This window comes from Colias philodice, chromosome 12 (genome assembly GCF_061535455.1).
Source record: "Colias philodice isolate Cphi_HAF_F1 chromosome 12, ilColPhil1 Martin Lab GWU primary, whole genome shotgun sequence".
Lineage (NCBI taxonomy): Eukaryota > Metazoa > Arthropoda > Insecta > Lepidoptera > Pieridae > Colias > Colias philodice.
The window spans coordinates 2,987,389-3,012,620 of NC_143097.1; the positions used below are offsets into that span (position 1 = coordinate 2,987,389).

The window sequence follows — 25,232 nt, forward strand, 5'->3', positions numbered from 1 at the left end:
CTGACGTTGACAATGTTTATTTACAGATAATCTAAATACAATAATTTATATATTTTATGAGTATTATGTATGTTCAGAACTTATTTCAGAAGCTGGGCATGGATGGAGTCCACACGCGGAGTCCCTTTAAATCAGTGGAGAAATTGAAAAAGATAACACTAGCACAATATTATATTTTTATTGCTTATGGCAAGAACGAGTTTGTTGTTATTGCGAATTTGTAAATGTCAATTTGACATCGAGTGGCCTTGGTTTTGACTTGAAATATCAATTTTAGCAGATATACTATACACAGTTATGGCGGATTCAAAGATTGGAGTAGACGTATTTCATGACATGGGTGACGAAAAAGCCGATTTAAAGGAGCAAGTCCACCTTGAAGAGACATTCTATATTTTATCCAAGAAGAAATCCGTTTTTCGTGTGCGTCTAACATCAAAAGGTTTATCTTTAATAAAAGAAACCGACGATAGTTCTAAAGAACAAACAATATTGTTACGCGATATCATCGGTAGTAAATGTATGAGAAGTAAAAGACGTCGTGTTGGTGGAGGATCATGCGTGTGTACTTCACTCGTTGGACATCAACAGCTTAAAGTTGTGGATGAAAACAGCGGTGACCTTGATGAGAACGATATCAGTGCCTATCTGTATATTTATGCCTACGTATTGAAACAGAGCCGACGTACATTGAAACGGGAGAGAACAACGATAACATTGAGGTTCCGATCGTATGATAAATATGAAGATAACAATAAAGAAGCACAGAAATGGAGAACCACAATTAAGTGTTTACTCGCGAACGAGCCTATCAGGAGTGTTCCTCCGGTGAACGAAAAGAAACTGTTAGTCTTGTTGAATCCGAAGTCGGGGCCAGGAAAAGCGAGGGAGTTGTTTCAAATGAAAGTGGCTCCGATATTACAGGAGGCTGAAGTCCCGTACGATCTCCATGTAACGAAGTATGCAAATTACGCTAGGGAGTTTGTTCGTACGAGAAATGTGTATAATTGGCGCGGTATTGTGGCGGTTGGTGGTGATGGAGTGTTGTTTGAGGTTCTAAATGGATTGTTTGAGCGACTCGACTGGCAGCAGGCATTCGCTGAAGTGCCCCTTGCCGTGTTACCGTGTGGATCTGGAAATGGACTAGCGAGAACTATTTGCCACCATTACAAGTAAGTTTAAAAATATTATTATTTTTTTATCACACATACATATTTTTTATATTACATATCTAAGAAAAAGCGTCAGTCATAAATTTCAATTTTATGACCTTTATACAATGATTAGCTGTTATAGTGTAACAAATTGCTTATCTGAAAAACATTAGTTCTTATTGCAACACTATTTCATTGATTGAATATTTTGAATTAATTATAATTGAAAATTAAAATGGCTTAATAATAATTTAAATTTAAAATGTTATGTTACTTTAAAAAAATAACCGTTAGGCCTATCTATATAATCATCATCACATTATCATTTTCTGGGTCAATGATCTTTGATAATAATAAAAATAAGGAAAATTGATTGAGGACAAATCTTTGTGTAGCATCAAAATTCCGAATTGCTATCAGATAATTAATATTTGTATATTTTTTTATAGATGAAGCAGGCAAGTATTGGGAATAATAACTAAGTTTATGAACAATTATTGGTTAAATTTGAAAAAAAAAATCTATTTCTATCAATTTTATCTATTTCAATTATATAACATTTAATAGAAAGGTATTTAAATTCTAATAAGACTTATTAAAAAATTGATGTTTTTCCTTGTAGGGGGTTGTTTATTTTTATGGCTTCATTTTCTGTATTGTTGAGTTGGGGATCAGTTTACTATAATGCATCCAATAAATAATTTGTAATAAAAACTGCTTATGTGAAAACAAAGCAATTTAATTTGATAAAGTTATGTCTTAACTTGAAATCTGCCAAGGCTTTATGTAACTTTTTTTTAACTGAACGGTAGGCTTGCCTTCCAAGCCAGAGGTTGTCGGTTCGATTCCCACCTGGGGCAAATATTTGTGTGATGAACATAGATGTTCGCTCTGTGTCTGGGTGTTAATTATATATATATAAATTTATATATACATACTAGCGGCCCGCCCCGGGTTCGCCCGTGGTACATATGAAAAATAGATGTTGACCGATTCTCAGACTTACCCGATATGCACAGAAAATTTCATGAGAATCGGTCCACCCGTTTCGGAGGAGTATGCAGACTAACATTGTGATACGAGAATTTTATATATAAGATGTTTATCAGCCATCTGGTTTCCATAACACAAGTGAAAGCTTAGTAAGGGATCAGATCAAGCCGTGTGTGAAAATTGTCTCGAAATATAACAACATGGTCCTTAAGCTAGATGTATTTTTATTAAGTTAGCTTAAACTGATAACTAGTAAGTTTTTTCATTTTCTTGAAGATTTTTTTTATGAAGTTAATTTTTTTAATGCCATGTTGATTCATTGTGATAACAAGATTAAGGGCCGATTTTTCAATGCTTGGATAAAACTTATCCGTCCAATAAAGTATTACACGATAATATTAAAATGTCACGTAAACTGTCAAATATGGGCAATTAGAATATGTTTTTAAAATGGTAGTTTTATACATTATTCGACAAATAAGTTTTATCCAAGCATTGAAAAATCGGCCCTTAATAAGAAAAAAGAAATGATGAAATTGAATGGTTGAACAAGTTTTTATCTTTTTATATATCATCATTATCTTTGATAATAAAACAGACTTATAGGCATTTGCTAACATTAATAACATGTAATGGAAAATATGTAAAAAAAAATAAAAACAATATAATCTTTAAAAAAAATGTAGTAAAGAATTAAGAAATAGTAAGTAATGATATGTACCTGTTTGGAAACAAACAAATTCACATGATATTTTAAATGCTATTCACTTACCACAGAGCTTAATCTATAGAATAAAGAATATAGGAATGCATATTTATATGATTTGAAAATAAACAAATGTATATATTTTATTCCAATAATACCAACACACATATCTTTTATTTTTTTTACATGCAAAGTAATTTCATGACAATTTTATGCAAAAAATAGAAGAATATAACATAGGAAATGTAGGTAACAGATTATCTTTGCAGTTTAGATTAATGACCGAGTTGATTGCTCTGTTGTTACTTGTTCAATAATATTTTTATCAGAGATTTTGTATAGGTATTTTATGTAAGTAATACTGAATAATGTCACAATATTTTTAGTTCTGAATGTGACATGATATTATGTTTTTTTTTATTTTTTATCTTTCAATACCATCCATGTTATGGTTAAACCAAAAAAATGATATTTGAAAACAAGGTTACATTTGAAAGTAGTTATTTGCACAGCCTGTTAGTAACTTAAATTATTATTAAATGAAATTTTTTTGAAATTGTCCGCAGTAAAGAGAAGAGTTCGAAGGATTGGATTAAATAATATTATCACTACATAGTATAAAACAAAGTCGCTTTCTCTGTCCCTATTTCCCTATGTCCCTTTGTATGCTTAAATCTTTAAAACTACTCAACGGATTTTAATGCGGTTTTTTGTAATAGATAGAGTGATTCAAGAGGAAGGTTTTAGTATATAATTTATTAGGTTTTAGACAAAGCGGGCGAAGCCGCTGGCGGTAAGCTAGTTATGAATATATCGCGTTTAAAATCCGTTAAAACATCTATTCCTTAAAGTATAATACTCGCGTAAAAGCAAACATAAGAAAATACAATGAATGAAAGCTTCTAAAGACAACTGTTATGAAATTTTGTACCACCTTCATATTTTTTAATAGGCTATTTGACAAGGTTTTGAAAACTGTCTCAAATTATTAAGATACGTTTATAGAGTACACAAAACACATGTTTCTTAATTTTTTGTAGTTATTAATTGAGAAAATGGAAAATAAAAACATGATATTCAAATATGCCGCCAAAACACAATTTTGAAGAATATGGCGTCTCGCGACCATGGTGACGTCACAGCGGCGTAAACATCAACTTGCTCCTAGTACTTATTGTTCGTTTTTGTTTTAATTATAGTATAATTAAGTTAATCTGTTTAAAAACCAGAAAATGAGTTCTTATAGATAGTGTGTAATTCCTGGATGAAGAAATACAACTATTAAAATCCCTGACAAACTATTTATATGTGCTCCAAAAGATATAAAAATGCGTAGAAAGTAGTTTCAGTTAGCTCGCAGAAATCCAAGTGATATTAGATATATCAATTAAAACAGTTATATTTTTTTGTGAAGACCACTTCGATGTAAGTATGGTGTTGAATACCTAGTAGGCAGTTTATTTTATTTGCAATACATAGTATAAATCGTCTCATTCTTACCTGCTTGAGGTTAGATAATGATATATTATATAAATTGATAATGACGTGTTTGTATTGATATTGAAAATAATCAATACAAACACGTCAATCCTATAAACTGGAGGGCTGAAATGAAAAACAAAGGGCATAACCTAAAAAATGTATACTTCATAATTATTGTGCTATTGTGATTCATGTTTGTAGGTAAATTTAACTAAAAGGTAATGAATGACGACTGAAATATTAACTTACGTAGCTGTTTTCACATTTCTCAATTCAGGAGCGTAAAAATCTGGGTTGTTTTTAAAGAACATGCCAACCATTATAGCGTCCACATTAGGTAGATTTCTACTGTCTGCTTTTTCGAAATTTGGTTCCATGACAAACAAAAATAACATATAAAGAACAAAACTGATTACAGACACCTTGAATCACAAGAAATAAGTTATACAAGAAACAAAACCAAAAGCGAAATTCAGCAACGACGCGACGTGAGTAAACGTTGGGATCACTTGTTATTTACGCCGCTGTGACGTCATGGCAGATGCAGCCAATCATGGATGTTTTCGGTCACGTGGTAATTTAAAAAAATATGATGTTTTTTCTCGACGATTTATAAATAAATAAGTTATTATTTATATCATTTATTAATTTAAATCGCTTCAAAAACCTTATATAGGGTCAACCGGGGCAAATGCAACTAAAAAATAACAAGTTTCAAGTTTGATCGGTTGCAGTTATCTCCTTTTATATTTGGTCATTTATTTGACCCATTTAGTGATTTTTGTATTTATTCAAGATTATTTTCAACCAATCAAGCAATACAGTAGTCTTATAAATAACTGGTAGTGAGAATATTTCCTAAAATTGGTAAAAAAAGTTACATTAACCCCTAGTCGGGGGTAAATGCAACTAACTGCCATAGCTCTTCTTCTATTTCATATAAAACAACGAATATAGAATATATTTATGAGATTTCATGTTATTCATAGGATTTTGAACTGGATTACCGTGTAGCAAGGACGAGTTTTCAGGAAAAATCTTATTTTCCTGATTGTGGGGCAAATGCAACTATTTGTTAGAGAATTAGTGTGGGGAATGCAAAAAACTTATTCATCGATATATTTTTATTATTCTATATATATATATATATATATATATATATACAATAACGTTGCGATCGTAGATGGCGCCGCATTATTTAGAGGAAAAACTCATGTACCTACTTTGATTTACCACTGTGTACTACCTACTAAGTCAATTTTAGTTTTTGGTCAGAACAAATAATATTCTTTGTGTTAAATATTGTTTAAAACGTAAACCAAACAAAATACGTTTATTAGTTAATCAACCGTTTACTAAAAATTACTTGAACAATCACAGAACTATCCTACCTATCGTTTTTAGTTACTTATATTCTTTAACCACGCTTTATCTAATTTGAATTTTACTTATGAACCCGTCTCTGGGTATAATATCGAAGAAATAATCGATGGTTCTTCTTTAATTAATCATAAAGAAAGTATATTTTGACTACCAAGAAGGATACATAATAAAAATATCGACACTGTCACATCACTAGTGTTTTTAGTTTCATACAAAAATATAAGGGGCTATTGTAACTCACCTCACAGTTGCAATAACCCCACAGTGAAATTTTCATGAGGCAATTGTAACTGCATCAATAACACAAAATAGAGTCAACTAACGCACTAAAAATATAAATGAAATAAGCTTAACGGCTTGTGATAATCGTGTCCAATCAAAAACACCTGCAAAAAATCACTCCTAAAAAATTTTTTTGTCTGCAAAACTCGACACCTGTTTTTACGCACACCAACTTCAAAATAGCGGTTTGACACAATGGCCTATCAATCAAATAGTTTTCATTGTAGGGGCACCATTTATTACTTGTAAGATTTATTAGTCGTTGAGTTATTGAATCATAGGTGGCGATTTATTACAACAACTCTAATAAATTAGTTATGATAACTAGTTGCAATAGCCCCATAGTTGCATTTGCCCCGGTTGACCATATATATGGATTACACAAAAAAGTAATTTATTTTTTATACTGTCAAATAGCCTATTACATACACGAGGTAATCCTTGAAAATATCTTCTATGCAATGAAATGTTAAACCACACCATGACAGATAACTTTGATGGAAAAAAACCCAGTGTCATTAGAGAGAGATGTCCATCAGGTTGTGGGTTTTTCCAGTATTAATATACCTATATCATAGTTTAGATTGAACAGTAACATTTTTATATTTTTATACAGCTACATTATAAGAAACATATTGCAAAAACTTGGAATAATTTATTAAAAGATGTGGTTACATTTTTAAGAATATTTTTTTATGCCAGTAAAGAGTTAATGCTTTGTTAAATTTTACCATTTTTTTCATCGAATCGAAGTTATTTTGCCAATGATAAAATATGTTCCTTATTTTGTGAAATGTTTTTGTTTTATATTTCGATTCTTTTCAACCATGAACTTAATGACTCATATTTTATCCATAAAGGTATAATATATAAATTTTTATCCTTTGTTAATTGTTTCTGACTTAGTTTAAAGTCCACAAAAACGTTTTTATTTTTCAGAACTTAGATATAATATGTGTAGACCGGTATATCTAGTTTAAAATTTAATGATTAGTCGTATCTTTATACGCCGTTGTATATTTACACGCTAGCGTAACGCTTAGTTACACTTTGGACATAATATTATAATTATATTATACTAAAAAACTCTGTATTCTATATATTTTAAAGGTTTTACACAATTTATTTCATAATATAAACAAAATACTTTTTTATTTTACTGTTGCGTGATAGAACAACATATTATGTACCAACTGCAGACCTTAATAAAATTGATAACACGCATTCGTAATACTTACCTATTGAGGTTAGATATTTTTTAAAACGTCAGTGTAATCCACGTTCATTGAGAAATAGATAACGTAAACGAGCATTGAAATTAATTATTTTTTTCGAAGGTGCCTACTCTTCTTTGAGTATTAATTAAAAATATTGATCACTTAATAAAATATACAAAAGTTACATTGTGTTGTAGGTATTCTTTCGAAGTTATCTTTCAAGTAGTATTTTGTATTTACAATTGTTATCTAGAATGAAATGTGTATATTTTTTTACTTTAATCCGCAATCGATTTGACCGTCATTGTTACAATTGCATAATATTTATGTTTCACTCTTTTGTATTTAAATTATCTTTTTTACGTGCGTAACTTCAGTGTTATTATCAGAATATTATTATTTACTAGCTGTGCTCCGCGGTTTCACCCGCGTGGCTCCGCTCGTGTTGCAGTTGGTCTTAGCGTGTTGATATCGCGCCTTCCTCGATAAATGGGCTATCTAGCACCGAAAGTATTTTTCAAATCGGACCAGTAGTTCTTTAGATTAGCGCGTTCAAGCAAACAAACAAAATCTTCAGCTTTATAATATTAGATATAGATATAGAATATAGATGAAATCCTGTACGTAAATGATATACATAATTGGATTCTCCATATGTCGGTAGTTCTTTAGTTACCGGTTTGGGTATACAATTTCATAGAATTAATTCAAATTAATCCATTTAATCGCAGTTTAATACCTATTTACTTATTAAGTTTGTTTCTCTATCGACAATTTTGAATACCCTACTTTGCTGGCATGGTTACCTTAAAATGCGAGATACGTGCTTATCCAAACAGTCTGGATAAGGCATAGATAAAAGGATGTGTGGACAACATTGTATCGAAATTAGCTACTTTTCCGTGAAAGAGTCATATCCACCTATATCCATAGTATTCTATAACTAACGATAGTTACCTACTAGTTATTATTCTGTAGTATAACTGAAGTAGTATAATATTATACTTTCGTCCAAATACTAAATAGTATTAGTAAGTACAAAGTAGGTTGTGGCGCCACAGCAAGGGCGGAACGGGTGTTGCATAATGGCTGCGAAAACTGAATAATAATTAGTGTAATACACGGTCATTGGACACTTATAATTGTAAGTTATTAAATTTCTATTGGAACGCCATCAAATTATTTATAACGACAGTTTTATTTTAGAGCATTTGTTTTCTATCCAACAACCTCTCATGAAAAGGTAAAAGGGTAATGATCTTCATTCAACAAAATTCTTATACTTTTACCATTTTATTCATATTTCATTTATGTGATTTAAAATAAGCCGGTTTAGCCCTTATATTATGACGAAGGTTACTGCTGAAGCCTGAATTATATTATAAAAAATGTCAATATCTTTTTTTGTTCTTTTATCCTTTTATGTAGTAAGTATCAATTTATTACATTGTTCGTGTGTTATTCTTTATTCAAAACATAAGTCCAGTTTGCTTTTGTTTACGCATGACTCCATAGAATATAGTAAAAATTCTTTCATTAATTCATTTTTGTTCTCGTTTCATAATAATGAAATGAACCTTTCCTTGACCGCGCCCTCGAAGATGACGAAATTAAAACCTACTAGTAACTAGACCGATTCATATGTGGAGAAGACGTACAGGTTTTATGTTTGTGATAATAATTATTAATTAATTAATCAATCGAGAGAATAGTAGCACAGTCTTTCTCAAAGTGGGAAATAAGCCAATAACGGATAACCTTATATGTGGTACACGTAGTAGGTACTAGGGGAACACAATATAATTTTAACAAGGACATATTTTGTTGTGAATAAAGACCTGACATGGATCTAAAAAGACATATATGTACCTACATAGTACTTTGATATGGAGGCTATACGGACCGAATTTCTTGTATTAAGAGCCCGTGCATGACTTTTTTTTTTTAAATAATCGATGGGCAGACGTTTGACCACAATCCCACCTGATGGAAAGCGGCGATGTGGTCTACTTGGGTGCACGTCTGCCTAGGAGGAGCCTATTCACCCTAGCTTTGAAGAGGTCCAAGTTGTATTGCTCAGGAAACCAGCTCCTAGATAATTAAAGAAATAAGTTAAAATCACTCTAAAATCGCTACGGCCTCTTAATTGCTATTATTCTTCTAACATTTAAACGCAAGTAAAGCAGGCGATAAGATACGTTTGTAATATTTAAAATGATTATAGGATTGATTTGTTATGATAGAGTTTTAATTAGAATATTGTCCAAATTTTGAATGTGTTGTGTATGATGATTTTTTTTATAAATAAGAATATTGTTTAATTTATGTAAAATAACATGTTAACTATACATTTTATGATTGTAATGAATAGTTAACATTAAAAACTGAATGTTGATTCATTGCACTCGAACTTTGCCCTACGATGATTGGACATGCATGTCTTAAATTGTTAGCACCATGTATGTAGGTACATACTAAGACAAAGTAAACTAAATAATAAATATAAATACAACAATGTACCTACTACAACGTGGGCATTAGCCCACGGCCACGGCCACGGTATTAACGAATAGACGATGTCGATTGTCGTCCGTTTTTTGTCTATCTGACTTTAAATTAGAATTTTGTCTGAGTTAAAATTCAAATGTCAAATGATGTTCACACTTCACAATGAAAATATTATTTTCTCCTATTTGAATAACATCTTTGTAAAATGCAAGTTACTCGAAAAGTAGAAACAGTGAATTTCTAATTTTACTAATTAGTATGTTAGCAGTCAGACAAATAAGTACAAGTAATAGACCGGGAGATACTGACACAAAATTTCGAGTCATTTGTAACAGGATGGCGGTTCTACAGGGGTCTTAGTACGCAATGACAAAAAGAAAAACGATGGCGTGAACGCTGGTACCGGCGGCTTAGTCGCGTGGGCGTTAGTCGAACTCGTCGGAAAATAGCGAAAGTCAAACGATTTGTAACAGTATGGCACTTATTTTTCCTGTAAGTTTGAGGATCAACAAATATAAATACAAAATTTCAAAGATCTATGTGTTGGAAATCTTCACTTATATAAATTAATAATAAATTAAGTTTTCAAGTATGACAGCACTTTTTCCCCCTACTAGAAGTATGGCAAATATAATAATGGTCACATTTTATCAAATACTCTCCAAAAATCCAAATGCAATACTGGTACAAAAAGTTTGGCGAAATAAAAATTTTTTGCAGATTTTCGGTGGTATGGCGACCATTTGGAATCGTCCGAAAAGTATGGCATGGCGATTTTCGTAAATGGCTGCACGACGATAGTTACCTGTGCAAAACTTAGCCTGGTACAAATGGTTGAATGATTGTTTTATTTAAATCAACACATTCGCATCGGTATGGCGGGCTGTAAGTCACACCGGAAAAGTATGGCATGACACTACCGCCTACTCCTTTTTTATGGGCTATCGGTAAATTCTAAAATTTTTGTGTTACAAATCGTTTGACTTTCGCTATTTTTCCGACGAGTTCGACAAACGCCCACGCGACTAAGCCACCGGTACCAGCGTTCACACCATCATTTTTCTTTTTGTCATTGCGTACTAAGACCCCTGTAGAACCGCCATCCTTGTTACAAATGACTCGAAATTTTGTGTCAGTATCTCCCGGTCTATAAAGATTAATCTAGAATCAAGGATTATCTCATTAAATGCCTGTCAATGTCATGTTAAGCCTTGTATACATTCACAGAATGTTAACCTCGCTTTGAAAATTACTTTATGGTCAATTCCGTATTAGTAACACTTAACTAGACGATGTTTTTAATTTATGTGGACTCATTGTATTATTATTTTATTACAAAATAATTTCACTTTTATTGCCACACAACTCATTATCTTTGCACTTAATTGAAATACTTACTACTTACTTACTCCTCTGGCGCTGAAACCTCAAAGTGGGTCTTGGCCTCTGAGACGAGAACTCTCCATCTTCCCCGATCCTGAGCGGTCTCTTGCCAATTATTATTGGCTCGTAGCACGCGCAGGTCCGCCTCTACTCGATCGCGCCAGCGATACTTAGGTCGTCCAACCGGCCGTCGGCCCAGGGGTCGCCCCAAGTATGCCCTCTTCAGTCCTCGTTCCTCACCCATTCTTTCTACATGACCGAGCCAACGGAGCCGTTGTGCTTTTATTTCTCCAAGTATATTTGGCTCGGCCATTAGTTTTTCTAGTTCGGCATTTGTTCGGACTCTCCAGCTTCCATCCTCTCGTCTGGTGGGACCAAAGATCTTGCGAAGAAGCTTTCTTTCGGTGACTAACAGCTTGCGTTCTTCAATCTGGGTCAGGGTCCAGGCTTCACACCCATACATAAGTATTGGTCTTATGACCGTTTTGTATATACGCAATTTGGTGAATAATAATTGAAATAATAAAAATTATTTTCATGGTCATAAAAATTCAATGATTCATACTTCTTTCTTTAGGTAATGCAGCAATAAAAGTTTGGTTCAATTGCGTTAAAAAAATACAGTAGCTTTCAACTCAAACATCTTTCATGTACAGATGAAAACAAGCTCCATGTTTATTGTTTATATGTATGCGTAGGTTAACATACAGATTAATCATGATGTCATATTACATCTGTGAACACGCATACACAAAAAAGCCACAACGTTAAATTAACTCGAATATTTTCCAGCATCGTAATTAACCCAAATTGACGGCGACTGATTTGTCGTTAGTTGGAATAATAGTTCATTACCATATTGTGTTAATTATTACGCACCCATTACTAACAAGTAGTAGTTAGATATCAGTTTTTAAAAAGTATCTCTACAAGCAACCTTGAAAAATCTTAATATGTAATTTCATCGAGCCGATTTCAATTTATTTTCTGGGTGTTTGACCTCCACGTAATGTGATAATGAACAACCTATTAGGAAGTGACATGCATAATTGAGGGAATTGAATTTTATCAGGGTAGTTACGATACATGAACTTTTTATTTTTTTTCTTCCAAAAAGCTCAAAAGTGCAACTTGTGACCGGTACAAATAGATTGCTCATAATTAGGTCTATCATTGATAAAAATACCAGATTCCACCATAGAGGCGTTTACGGGGAATTGAATTTTATTAGGGTAGTTAGTTAAAAAGTTCATGTATCGTAACTACCCTAATAAAATTCAATACCTCCTAAACGCCTCCATGGTGGAATCTGGTTTTTTTATCAATGATAGACCTAATTATGAGCAATCTATCGGTACCGGTCACAAGTTGCACTTTTGAGTTTTTTTGGAAGAAAAAAAATAAAAAGTTCAAGTATCGTATCTACCCTAATAAAATTCAATTCCCCGTAAACGCCTCCGTGGTGGAATCTAGTATTTTTATCAATGATAGACCTTATTATGAGCAATCTATCTGTACCGGTCACAAGTTGCACTTTTGAGTTTTTTGGAAGAAAAAAATAAAAAGATCAAGTTCAGTAACTCAAACTACCCTAATATAATATTTTGACAATCGATTCCTCCTAAAGGCTTCCATGGAGGAATGTGTTTATTTTACCAATTATATACCTAATTAAGAGCAATCTATCAATACCGGTCACAAGTTGCACTTTTGAGTTTTTTGGAAGAAAAAAGTAAAAAGATAAAGTTCAGTAACTCAAACTACCCTAATATAGTATTTTGACAATCGATTCCTCCTAAAGGCTTCCATGGAGGAATGTGTTTATTTTACCAATTATAGACCTAATTAAGAGCAATCTATCAGTATCGATCACAAGTTGCACTTTTGAGTTTTTTTGGAGAAAAAAAATAAAAAGTTCAAGTATCGTAACTACCCTAATAAAATTCAATTCCCCGTAAACGCCTCCGTGGTGGAATCTGGTATTTTTATCAATGATAGACCCAATTATGAGCAATCTGTCTGTACCGGTCACAAGTTGCACTTTTGAGCTTTTTGGAAGAAAAAAGTAAAAAGATAAAGTTCAGTAACTCAAACTACCATAATATAATATTTTGACAATCGATTCCTCCTAAAGGCTTCCATGGAGGAATCTGTTTATTTTACCAATTATAGACCTAATTAAGAGCAATCTATCAGTATCGGTCACAAGTTGCACATTTTAGTTTTTTGGAAGAAAGAAATATTTTTTGATCGATTGATGTGGAAATTGTTTGAGCCAAAATCATGTTTTACTGCGTATAACTCAGAAACGGTAGGATATAGGAAAAAATGATTCAGGTACAACTTGTAGATAATTTTATGGCCTTTCAACTTTTCCTTGAAAGTTTTTCTCTAACATGTACCGTTTTTGAGATTTAAGCGAAAAATGAAAAAATGGACCCATTTCCCCCCTCCCCCCACTCCGGGGCTCCTCCTAGTGGCCCGGGGTTTTAGTATGTTTATTACCTAGGGACTCTTGACATGTTTTCGAAGAAACATCTTACGTTACTAACTCACGCACTCTAGAACTTTTTATTCAATGGACTAATACCCATTTATCCCATCATTCTCATAATAATATGAGGGGATGTATCAGACTTAGGACTGGCAGGATCTATTCCTATAATAGGTACTGTAATGAAATGAAGCTGAATATAAACCGGTCAGCAAAGAAATATACGCGAGTGAAAATGTTTCTTATGACATAATTTAGGGATGTAACGATACATGATTTTGCCGATACGATACAAATACCGATATTTGTAGTAATGTATCGGCGATACCGATATCGATGGCTTGGTAGAAAAATAAATAGTGAATTATGCATAAAAAGTTACCAACATTTAACAGAGACTCAACTGATAATCGTATTCTTTTAAATAAAAATGCCAAATCAAAAAACAACAAAACCATTTATTTTAGTATTATTATTTTACAAAGTCAGTTAAACTTTAAGTAATACACATACAATCAGTACCTAATAAAAGTTTACTATTGGTAGAGTTTTTTGAAAACAAAGTGCGCACGCGCGGGCGGCCTCCCGCATCGTTCATTGGGCGCGGTTTTTTGTATTGTTTGATATCGGTATCGGTTGTTTTACTATCGGCGATACCGATATTTCGGCTTGCCGATTATATCGGCCGATATATCGGTATCGGTATCGGTATCGTTACATCCCTAGACATAATTATATTCGTATCAACACTGCGATGGATCATGAAAAATATAAAAACAATCAAAGAAAAATTAAATTACCAAAAAAAAAATCAAAATTAAAGCGATAGGTAACTGGGATAACTCATAATACTTTGCTAGATTCAGAATAAATGGTCTAGATCTAGTCACTAGTATATCGGCGTTACGTAGTAATCAAACGAATGTCAAGGAAAACACTGTGTTCCAGGTCAAGTAAAATCTGCGGTTTGAGGAGCAGTTAGCTAGCTATCTGTTTGTAATTAAAGAAAATGCCCTTAATAGAAAATTGTATCGACAAAAAGTTTAATTATCCATACTATCAATATAAGTACTTAGTACTATTTTTCTAAATACAAAAGTGTGCGACTTTTTTGCTAAGTTTGAAAATGAGGATAAAAGTTTTTGTCTGCGGAGCACAGATAGTTTTATATATTTGTTAAAAGCTGGTAGAAAATAAAAACTACAACTCGTAAACTTATATTTTGCAACGTTTTTACTTTGCGAAAGATCTCGTAATCTTACTCCATTTTGTTCTTTTTTGCTTCAGTGATATAATTGACGTTCGTTTTATACTTTCTCTTTTTATTTGATTCGTTATAGTCTTGTATAATTTTTAACTATTGTCTATGTTGTTGTCATAAGACTGCATGTTTAAAATTTATTTAAATAAGTAGTTCATTTAAATATACATATCTATAAACGTAATCTGTGGCAATTAAAAGTATGCAAGTATGTAAAACTCTTTAAAATGTTAATGATTTGAAACAATAGATTTTATGAATAAGTTTTTGAAAAATAATAATGTTATTTCAGACTTTTTGTATAACTTAATTTGAATGCATATTATTTTTGTTTTGTATTTTGTGTTCAAAGTATTTCACGAAATAACCTCAGAATGTTTAACAAATAAACTGAAAATACACAATAAAAATTGGATTAAAATGAACGTTAACGTTTTTACTTTAGAGAGTTTCAAATAAAATGTAGCAACAAACAAACGAGCATGTTAAATTTGATGCTGAGAAACTATTACAATCGAAGGCATAAATGCCTAATGCATAGGAAAGATCAATTTAAAGATAGGTAATAGGTATTAGTCATAATCATGTTACATGTAAACATAGCACTTGTTACCAATGAAAATAAGGAAAATACAAAAAGTATTCAATGATCTTTTGACCTGACCTACTTTTACCACCATTCCATGAAATATTTACGTAAATGAACATCTTCACCTTGCTTCTGAATTTGTAGCTTCATATAATGTCGTGCGACGTCTATGGTGGCTCTATTTAAATGAAATTAAAAAAACCGACCTAGTTCATTCCAAAATAAACATATTATTTTAATAACTATGCTGATTTAAATATGTGTTTGCAAACGGTCTGTTACTCACTCATCGTTAAATTAAAATTAAATAGGTCATAGGAGAATATTGGTACTAAATACAGTCACAAGAAAAAATCAAAGGAAAGTTCCATTGCGAACATTGAGTTAATAAATAATAATGTACTAAGTAGGTACTACATGTATCTCAAATCTCAATGATTGCGAAGGAACCAATTTTATTTATTTTTATACGTTGACGATGAAATTATGATGATTTATCATTGATTAAAATTTCAACTAAGAATTGAAAACAGGCACTGTTAACTTATTTTTATCTATTTCAGTGAGCCGTTTTTTCATCAAAACATGGTTGGACTCTCGATAGCACTCACAAGAGGCAAAACGGCGCCAATCGATGTCGTCAGAGTAGAAACAAAAAGTAAAGTAAGTAGGTTACATTTACAAACTGGTTCAAATATTATTTACTTTGTGTGTACATCTTAATTAATCAGTAAATTATTCATGTTACCAATATTATGTTCTTCATTTGAAGGTCTTTGAGAGCGTGGTCCAAACAATTATTTTTTTATTAATTATAGTTATTAAAAGTTATAATTATAGGTGCTAAATTAGAGTGAAGAAATAATTTTGTATCGATCTAATAACCTATATATTTTGTATTTCTTATGGACATCGATACATTATAGGATCGATGCAATTATTAGCTTTAGCAATGGCTTAGTTCTTATGTAGAATTATTTCTTAGTATCCTCTGACTCAATGATTATTTTGACCGTATTTACAAAAGCTATTTGAAATATAGTAATTACATCGTTCAATATTATTTTTTTCTGAAAAATTTATCGTTAAAACAAGTTTGTGGTTATTATTTCTTTCATTAGTTACTGTAGTCCTAAGTACTTCAACGATATGTTGTGGTATTGTGGTTGAAGTTTATTTTCTGTATTTCAATGTTCTCTGGTAAACAAAACAAGTAATAAGCATAAACATTTAAATGATGCTGTATTCAAATATGATTAATCTTTTTATATAAATTGATCAATGGGTTAAGTTGCATATTCGTCATGGTTTGTGACCACCCCGCCATGTTAACAAATAAATAAATTGTTTAAATATTCGTCATAAAGTTATCTTTCATAACTTTTGCTCAAGTCAATTGTTTTCAGTCAACTTTTTATTAAATTTCCAATCCAGTATGTTGCTAATTCTTAATAATTTGGTGTGTAATTGCATTTACTACGCGCAACACGCGTGCAGACAATTTTGTGAGACCGTGAATGGCATTTTTTGATGTCAATGGACTTTTTTCATTGATTATACCTATACTTGGTTCTTTCTCTTATACAGGGTGTCCCACTGTTGGTATACTAAGCTCAAAGGTGGTTATAGTTTTGAATACGCTGAGTACGTAAAAAATAATTAAAATATTCCAGACGCATTTTTTTTTTTCAAAAAGATGAATTCTTAAAACTCTATGTGTACACCCATAACAAGCAACCCACCCAACTTTGCCACCAGCACGTGAGCTGTCGTTTAAGATTATGTTTTCATAGACAAAATGCTCACATTAGAGGAGCGGTATATGCCGGCTGCGCGAAGCTAGAGAAGAAAACATAGATTTTCAGGAAAAATTTAGCAAAAAATTTTTGATGTAATTTTTTTTTTAAAGTATTTTTTACGTGATCAGTGTATGCAAAACTACAAGTCCCTTCGCGCTTAGTATACCAATAGTGGGACACCCTGTATAGATATCGATTACTAAACATTGCAGTTTCGTATTCAGTGAAACGTAATGTCTATTGTTTTATCCCGATTCCCGATAACGTCACATTATAATAGTGCGTTGTCACTGTATATTCATTTAAAGGGATCTTGTATCGTTGTTTGAGAAGTCAAGGTTTCATTGTTTACTTCGTTTTTATGTCATAGTAACGAGTTAATTGTCGTATGTATATAATTTATTTCCTATATCTCTAAAGAAAAGAATATTATTAACTATTATTAAATGTTTTTAATCCTACCGTTGCGATAGATGCAGGCTTATCATATATATTGCACTTTTGGCGATCGGTCTCTATTAGGGAATGCAATCCCGACTCGAGATTGCAAATTCGGGATCCCGCGGGGTTAAAAAAATCAATCCCGCGGGATCCCGGAATTTTCGGGATCCCGTCTAATTTAAAAAAAATGTTGAATTCAGATGACTGAAAAAGCTAATAACTGCTTGTTTGTGATAGTGAGGTTAACTAAAATAACATATTACTCGAAAGAAAATAAAAACCTTTATTCTTTAATCTTACCAACTAAATAATAATCAGGTTGTAAGGAAATTAACGTAGGTAAATTAGGTAATCAAAACAATTAGCTTATTTCAAGGGAATTAGGAAAAAGAGTGATTTTGAAAATGACTCCTTAAAAAACAAAGGGTTTAATAGTTTCATCTGCTAAACGGCATCTAATGTCCGTTGCAATGTACCCCTGCTGAGAATGCCCTCTCCGACTCAACGCTGGTTGGCAACAGCGTGGCGAAGCAATTATATGCAAACTGCAAAAATCGCCCCCTTGTTCCTCCACACTCAAACAAATCCATTTCTTTTTTAATGGTAGATTCTAATTTGTCTAAGCTCGTGGACGTGGATATACGTGCAAAAGGACTTTTAGAAGCTCGCAGAGTTTCTTCTAATTCCTCTTGAAGCGATTTATTAGTTTGTGCAGCACGTAAATTCAAATCTTCTGCAATCATTGAAAGAGGCAAGTCATCTTCGATTAGTAATCCCGTCAATCTCGAACGGGATCTCGTCATATGATGCGTCGGGATTGATCCCGAAAAATTACACGAGATCTCGCGAGATCGGGATCCCGCGGGATCGGGATTGCATTTCCTAGTCTCTATACAATATAGAGACTTTTAAATAAAAAGTATAAGGTATTAACAGGTACATTGGTTCCTGGTAGTACATATATTAACAAGTAGAATTATAATAGTGTGAAGACAAGTGTCTTAAATTAATACGATGTCAAGATAACCACTCATTTAGCGTAATTATTTTCACCTTCAAAATATAACGTTACTTTTCAATTATATACATCCGCGCTCACAAACAAGGAACGTTGTGGGTACTGCGGATATCAATTATTCCCAGTTGATCCTATTACGACTCTATCACACGATTACCAGGCGAACTACGCATATTTGTTGCGGCAATTACATTGCTCTTTTTACGCTTTAGTTTTATCTTAGTTATATCCGGCTTTTGGTATATATTTTAAGGATTTTTAGGGAATTGTTTTTTAATAATGTGTAATATGTTTATAATATGAAATGTAATGTTTTCAATTATTCACGATTATACTAACTAATCATATTTATCCACAGATAATGTTTTCCTTGCTATCAGTCGGCTGGGGCTTGCTGTCAGATATCGATATTGAAAGTGAAAGATTACGAGCAATCGGCGGTCAAAGGTTCACTCTGTGGGCTCTCGCGAGAACCGTCGGTTTGAGGAGGTACAAAGGTGTCCTGAGCTACGCTCTAATCAAGGATGTCAGTAATTTGCCTAAAGCGAAACACACGATCACCCTCAGTCATAGCGTCAGCCAGGACGGCTCTCTCGACTCCCCCGAAACGGAAGCGTTTTTCGACTGCGACGAGCAATCGGACGTGTTTACGAGCACGGTGACTGGAAAAAAACATCAGCGAGTAGATTCGTGGTACTCTGTGAACTCAAGGCGGAGTGCGTTCTACAGTACGCGTGGCTCGGAGTACCACAGCGTCACTAGTGGCGGCTCTGAGATGCGGTCCCCGGTGCACGCTTGTATGCACGGCCCAGCTCCTCACTTGCCCTCTCTCATGTCCCAGTTACCTTCTCACTGGGTGCATGAAGAAGGCGAGTTCGTAATGGTTCACGTTTCCTATCAGTCATATATCGGTGAAGACTTATTATTCGCCCCGCGCTCCGAGTTATCCGACGGTGTCATGTGGATGCTTATCATCAAAGCGGGTATATCCAGATCTCAAATATTCTCATTCCTTGTAACGATATCGCAGGGAAATATATCGGAAGTTAATAATGAGTACATTAAATTAATTCCCGTCAGTGCGTTCAGGATAGTGCCCGAAGGTCAAACGGGTTACATCACAGTTGACGGTGAACTCGTTGAATACGGGCCGATTCAGGCTGAAATCTTTCCAAATATAGTTAATGTTCTCACGCCTGATACAAAATAACGTATGGTGGATAGGTAATCAATTTTAGATTAATGTGTCTCTCCGAACTATGTCAGCCACGTGTAATGTTAACCGAGCCGACTTAGTCATTGTGCAATATAATTATGAGTTTGATATAGACACGAAACACCTGTAAGGTTGTGCCAGAAATTATATCAATGTGTGAGGGTTATTCAAATCGATGTTGTTTAATCGCATTTGTATTTAATTTTACGTTGTAAGTCGGTATAAGTGGATTGGTTAAATAGCTAAATTGTGATATTTTAATGTAAACATATTGTTTCTTTTAAGTAAGTCTGTTTAAAGACTCGTTGTTGCAGTAAATAGTGCCAAATCGTGAGGCACTCTAAAATCTTATCAATTATCGGAATAGTTAACAATTTACAGCATGTACTTCATGAGTACAATTATTCAGTTAATTAATCAGAACACGTTTGCTCAAAGTAGAGCAGTAAAAATGTTTATAATGTCGGTTAAATAAATTCTAATTGCCTGTAGCATGTAGTTTTATAGCTATATCTACTTAAGTACATATAATTACATAATATTTCGATAAACGTAAAGGAAAAGATATTATTATTGCTCGAAATTATCGTTTTTTGTGTTTTAAATTACATTCATTTTATACTATATATTTATTTATGTATTATATGTACATAGGTATATATGCGTTGTATAGTTTATCTATCAATATCTATCGTTAATTATGGAAAAGGTAATATCACAATATTTAGTCTGTAAAATTATCTAATTAATATTATTTATAAAAGGAGAATGGGCAAATTGGGCCTGAAACTTTGGCTAAGACCAATACACACGAAATATTGTTTTTGTGATATATCATTACACATAACTTACGAAAAAAATAAAATAAAAAAATAAATCAACCGGGTTCTTGTACAGTCAAGGCAAAAAGTTTTATTTATTTGGCTATTATTTTGCGCACAATAACGGTGTTTTTAATTCGAGTGAAGTAAATATAAATCTAAATGTCACTGAAGTGACTGAGTTTAACCACAAAAAACGTCTAACTACGTTGAATTATAATGGTTAGGGAGCCAGGTGCAAATTTGGTTAACTATTTCCTCTCAAGAGATAATTCGTCAGACGCATGAGAGTATAGTATTATAAAGCCTCGTGAACGTCAGCTGGCGCTCGGTTGGGGGGGTGAGCGGTTGTAGCCTCCCACGCACATAGGAAAAAAAATACATTCATTCATTCATTTCCTCTCAGCTAAAAATTTGTCAAATTGTAGCTAACCCAATATCTCAACGAAAAAAAATAGTCAGCTGGTTACAACATGGTGTATTATACGTCAGCTGGTGTCTCGAACATGAAAGTTAAATTTAAAGAAAAATTTATTTTCCGTTATTTCCTCTCAAACAAAAATTTACCTGATGATAGCTTATATGTAACTGTGGATAAATATATATGTCAGCTGGCTGTATCTTGGTGGAAAAACCGTCAGCTGATACGGGAGGCTACAACCGCTCTTCCCCCCAACCGAGCTCCAGCTGACGTTCACGAGGCTTCATAATACTATACTTTGATGCATTTTACTAATTACCGCTTGAGAGGAACTTGGTCATAGAATCTGCTGCTGGCTCCCGGACCATAATAAACACGGTATTTAGTTACCTGTTACAAAACATAATATTAGTGTATTTCGGTTATTAGAAGGCTTAAGATTAGTACGTATTTGTAAGTGAAAGTGAATTGGAGTAACATCAAGATATTGTCATTGTCTTATAACAGTTATTTATTGCAAAAAATGTTATACACAAAGAAATAAAACTTGATGTGACTGTACAAAAACCCGGTTGATTATTTTTTTATATATATATTTCCCGTTATGTATGTGTTATGATCTATTATAAAAACAATATCTCATGTGTATTGGTCCAACTCAAGGGTTCAGGCCCAACTTCCATAGTAAAATGCCCATTCTCCTTTAATTAAAATATCTTGTACTCTATGAAATACGTAACAAATCATTCCAATCCACAACTAAATTAATACCTATTGTATGAAAATTTAAAAAATGTGGATGATCAATAAATATATATTTATTATTATTACAAGCATAATAATAAATAATTTTAGCAATTTAACTTAGTGTGTATATCAGCCTATACGAACTTATCTAGAGATCCCAGTTGCTAAGAATATAAGGAAAAATTAATATAATATTATACAAATAATTTTAAGGATAAATTAATCATAATAGCTATCTGTGGTATTTGGATAGAAAGCTTTGGGATTTATTAATTTTACTTAATTATTATTACATATTAAAATGATATATTATATTAATTATTTTAGCAGTATTAGTGAATTGTTTTTTTTTATATATTTAATTCTTTCTGTGATAATATTAATGATTGCCATATAAAATCACAATGCTACCCCACAATTACTCTGCCTAATATATTTGAATATTTCTTAATACTTTTTATATTTTTTACATGAAACTTATAAATATATTGTTTATGTAATATGTACGTATACCTGTTTTGATGCTTTATTAACTAAAGTTAATGTAAATCTTTTATTATGGTGTCTAATGCAGGTTGTTATAATTTTAACGAAAAATGCGTGTAATAATCTATTGACTATTACTCTATTCATTTTGGGTATCTACTTAATATATACTAGTTATTCTTCACAGATATGGTACAACAAGAGTCTACCTGATTAAATAATATGTATATTTTAAATTATATATAATGATGTTGCCATTCTTGCCTCATGTACAATTCTTTACTAATATTTTTAATTCCGAGTGTTTTACTTAATATTATATAAATAATGTATAAGCTGTGTGTATATTAATTGCACAAAATAAACAAAGGTATTTATTAAGCTTCTTTGGGCAGCTATAAACTCAATTCTATATAATCAGCTTTTGTGGTTATACCTATGTAAGATTTTTTGCTGTAAAATCCCAATATTTAGTCTGGCTTTCAGATTGATAGAGAATACTTGTAAATATAATTTGATAACATGACAATAATTTAAACAAATTTTGTCCAAATGTCGGTACTAATTATTGAAGTAATAAATCCTTGTACAATTTTATAATAATGTATCCAAAATTGCCATTGTATTGTAAGCACAAGCAGTTAGATTTGTCCAAAAATATTACATAATTGTTGCATTTATTTATCGATTTTAAATGTTTTATATGCTGCATTCCTAATACTTGATTTGATTGTATGAATTATATGTATAAGATATAGTTAAAAGTCATTCCTTTAAAAGTGAATTGTTATTTTGAGTTTAAAATTTTTTTATTTATAAATTTAGTGATTGGTGTTTGTTATCCTTTAATAAATTATATTTTAAATAGATAAGTGAATTTCATTTCCTAAAATCCATAGTGAGGATTATTAAATAAAAAACATGTTGACAATCAATATTTTATATAATATCTAAAATTAAGAATCAAAATACATTTATATATTATTTACAACAGATTTTAGACTTGACAACTGAATATTATTTCATAACAGATTTAAACCAAAAATAGGATAACTATTTAGCTAATTATTCAATTACATGAGCAGAACTAGAAAACCCTGGAAGATTGTATTGCAAAAGGAAAATACACAACCATTTATGTATTTCAAACTGAAAGCTAAAAGTATAATAGTCTATTAACTTACTTATCTATATAATACGTAAAATGAAGAACTTTGTAATAAATTAGGTCTACTAACAATAGACTTGATAATAATTGATAAAACAATGTAACAAGTAGAGGTTGCACAACTGTTTTATTACTATTTAATTACTCTAATAAAATCCTGGTAAAACACTATAAAAAACTTACATCTAGTATGTACTGTAGAAATTAACTAATAATTATTGGAAAGTGGCCTGTTTTCTATAATTTCACTAAGATAAAACATCTTTTATAAATGTCACAACTTTGCCATAAATTGATTTGTTTAGCATGGTCCTTTAAATTTGTATCCACAACGCTTCAAACTCCTTTATAAGTATTTTCCCTTAAGATTATATAAAGTAATTTATAAATTTGCCTTTACTTTTAAAATAAATTTGTAAACAAATTACAACTTATTTATCAATAAGCAAACTGTTTACATAGAAATTATTACAGCAAGCTACACTCATTATTGTTCTTAAATAATAAACCTATTACAAAAGTAATTCATAACCTATATGTATGTAGAATTAAATACAGTCTTTGTAATTATAAACTTTTTATCTTAACTTTAATGAATCCAGACTATCAAGAATGTTCTGGACTTCAGAGTCCACTTGTTCCCTTGTACTAACTTTTTCCAATCTTGCACACACAGATTCCAAGTCTCCAGAATCAGCCTTTTGAATTTTCACATATTTTAACATCATTTCAACGACCAATCGAATTTCATTTATTAGATCTTTGGTTTCATGGAAGCCAGGTTTCATTTGTATCAGTTTCAACTTGCTCTGAGCTAGTTGTAGTGGTGTGCGGCCATTTCTATCATTTGAACTGACATCTGTCCCCGCATCCAATAAAGCTATCATTACTGGAATGTTGCTTGTACATGCAGCCAAATGCAAAGGAGTATTACCGAGAGTATCTTTAATATTAGGATTAGCACCGTGTTTGAGGAGCGTTTTAACTACATCTGTATATCCTCTACATGCTGCAAAATGTAGTGGGCTCCTCAAGTGCTCATCTGCATTGTTAGGATCTGCACCCGATTGTAAGAGCTTTTCTACGAGCTCTGTATTATTGGTGCACGCAGCAAACCGTAGTTTCTTGTTTTTGGGATAATAAACTAAATTATTTTTATATTTCAGGCGGCAATGTCTCGCGCTCGTACAGAATTTTATTTTGCCTATATGTTCGTGAGGTTCACCAAAGAAATCAATGGGCATTGCTTGACCAGAAATGTTAATTGGTATCGGTGGAGGACTAAATTCCAAGACGCGATGTGGATGGTCAAAAACTGTGTTATCGCTGCTTTCGTTGCCTGTATCGACTCCTGAATCAGCCATTGTACTTATCGTCTGTTGTGAACAAGCAAATTAACGTATCATTTAATAAAACTAACTACTTATCTGTCTGTTTTATAAACACAAAATATACTGAACAAGAACAAATACCATGTAATTCAATAACTTTCACTTCAAATGTCAAAATGATATAATTTTTTTTTGACAAGTCAAGGCAACTGGCACAGAACTATTTTTAATTTTTTAGATAGGTAGCCCCTCTGAGGGTAGCCCAATGTTTTTGATTTTTTTTGTCTTGGAAATTTCACGTGCCACGTCTGCCACGTTGTTCGCCTGGTGAA

The 25,232-nt window shown here is 32.1% G+C and overlaps 2 protein-coding genes across 2 annotated transcripts; one reads left to right on the forward strand and one right to left on the reverse strand.

Annotated features, from left to right (window-relative positions):
* The first annotated feature begins 99 nt into the window (after window positions 1-99).
* On the forward strand, window positions 100-20,680 carry LOC149483850 (sphingosine kinase 1-like). Its single transcript, XM_089701331.1, has 3 exons — window positions 100-1,172; window positions 16,016-16,115; window positions 19,069-20,680. The coding sequence occupies exons 1-3, from the start codon at window positions 298-300 to the stop codon at window positions 19,918-19,920; spliced, it is 1,827 nt and encodes a 608-aa protein (XP_089557457.1). The 5' UTR covers window positions 100-297; the 3' UTR covers window positions 19,921-20,680.
* A 2,645-nt stretch (window positions 20,681-23,325) lies between these two features.
* Window positions 23,326-25,130, reverse strand: LOC149483851 (uncharacterized). The gene has a single exon (XM_089701307.1). The coding sequence runs from the start codon at window positions 24,931-24,933 to the stop codon at window positions 24,148-24,150; it is 786 nt and encodes a 261-aa protein (XP_089557433.1). The 5' UTR covers window positions 24,934-25,130; the 3' UTR covers window positions 23,326-24,147.
* Between the last annotated feature and the right edge of the window lie 102 nt (window positions 25,131-25,232).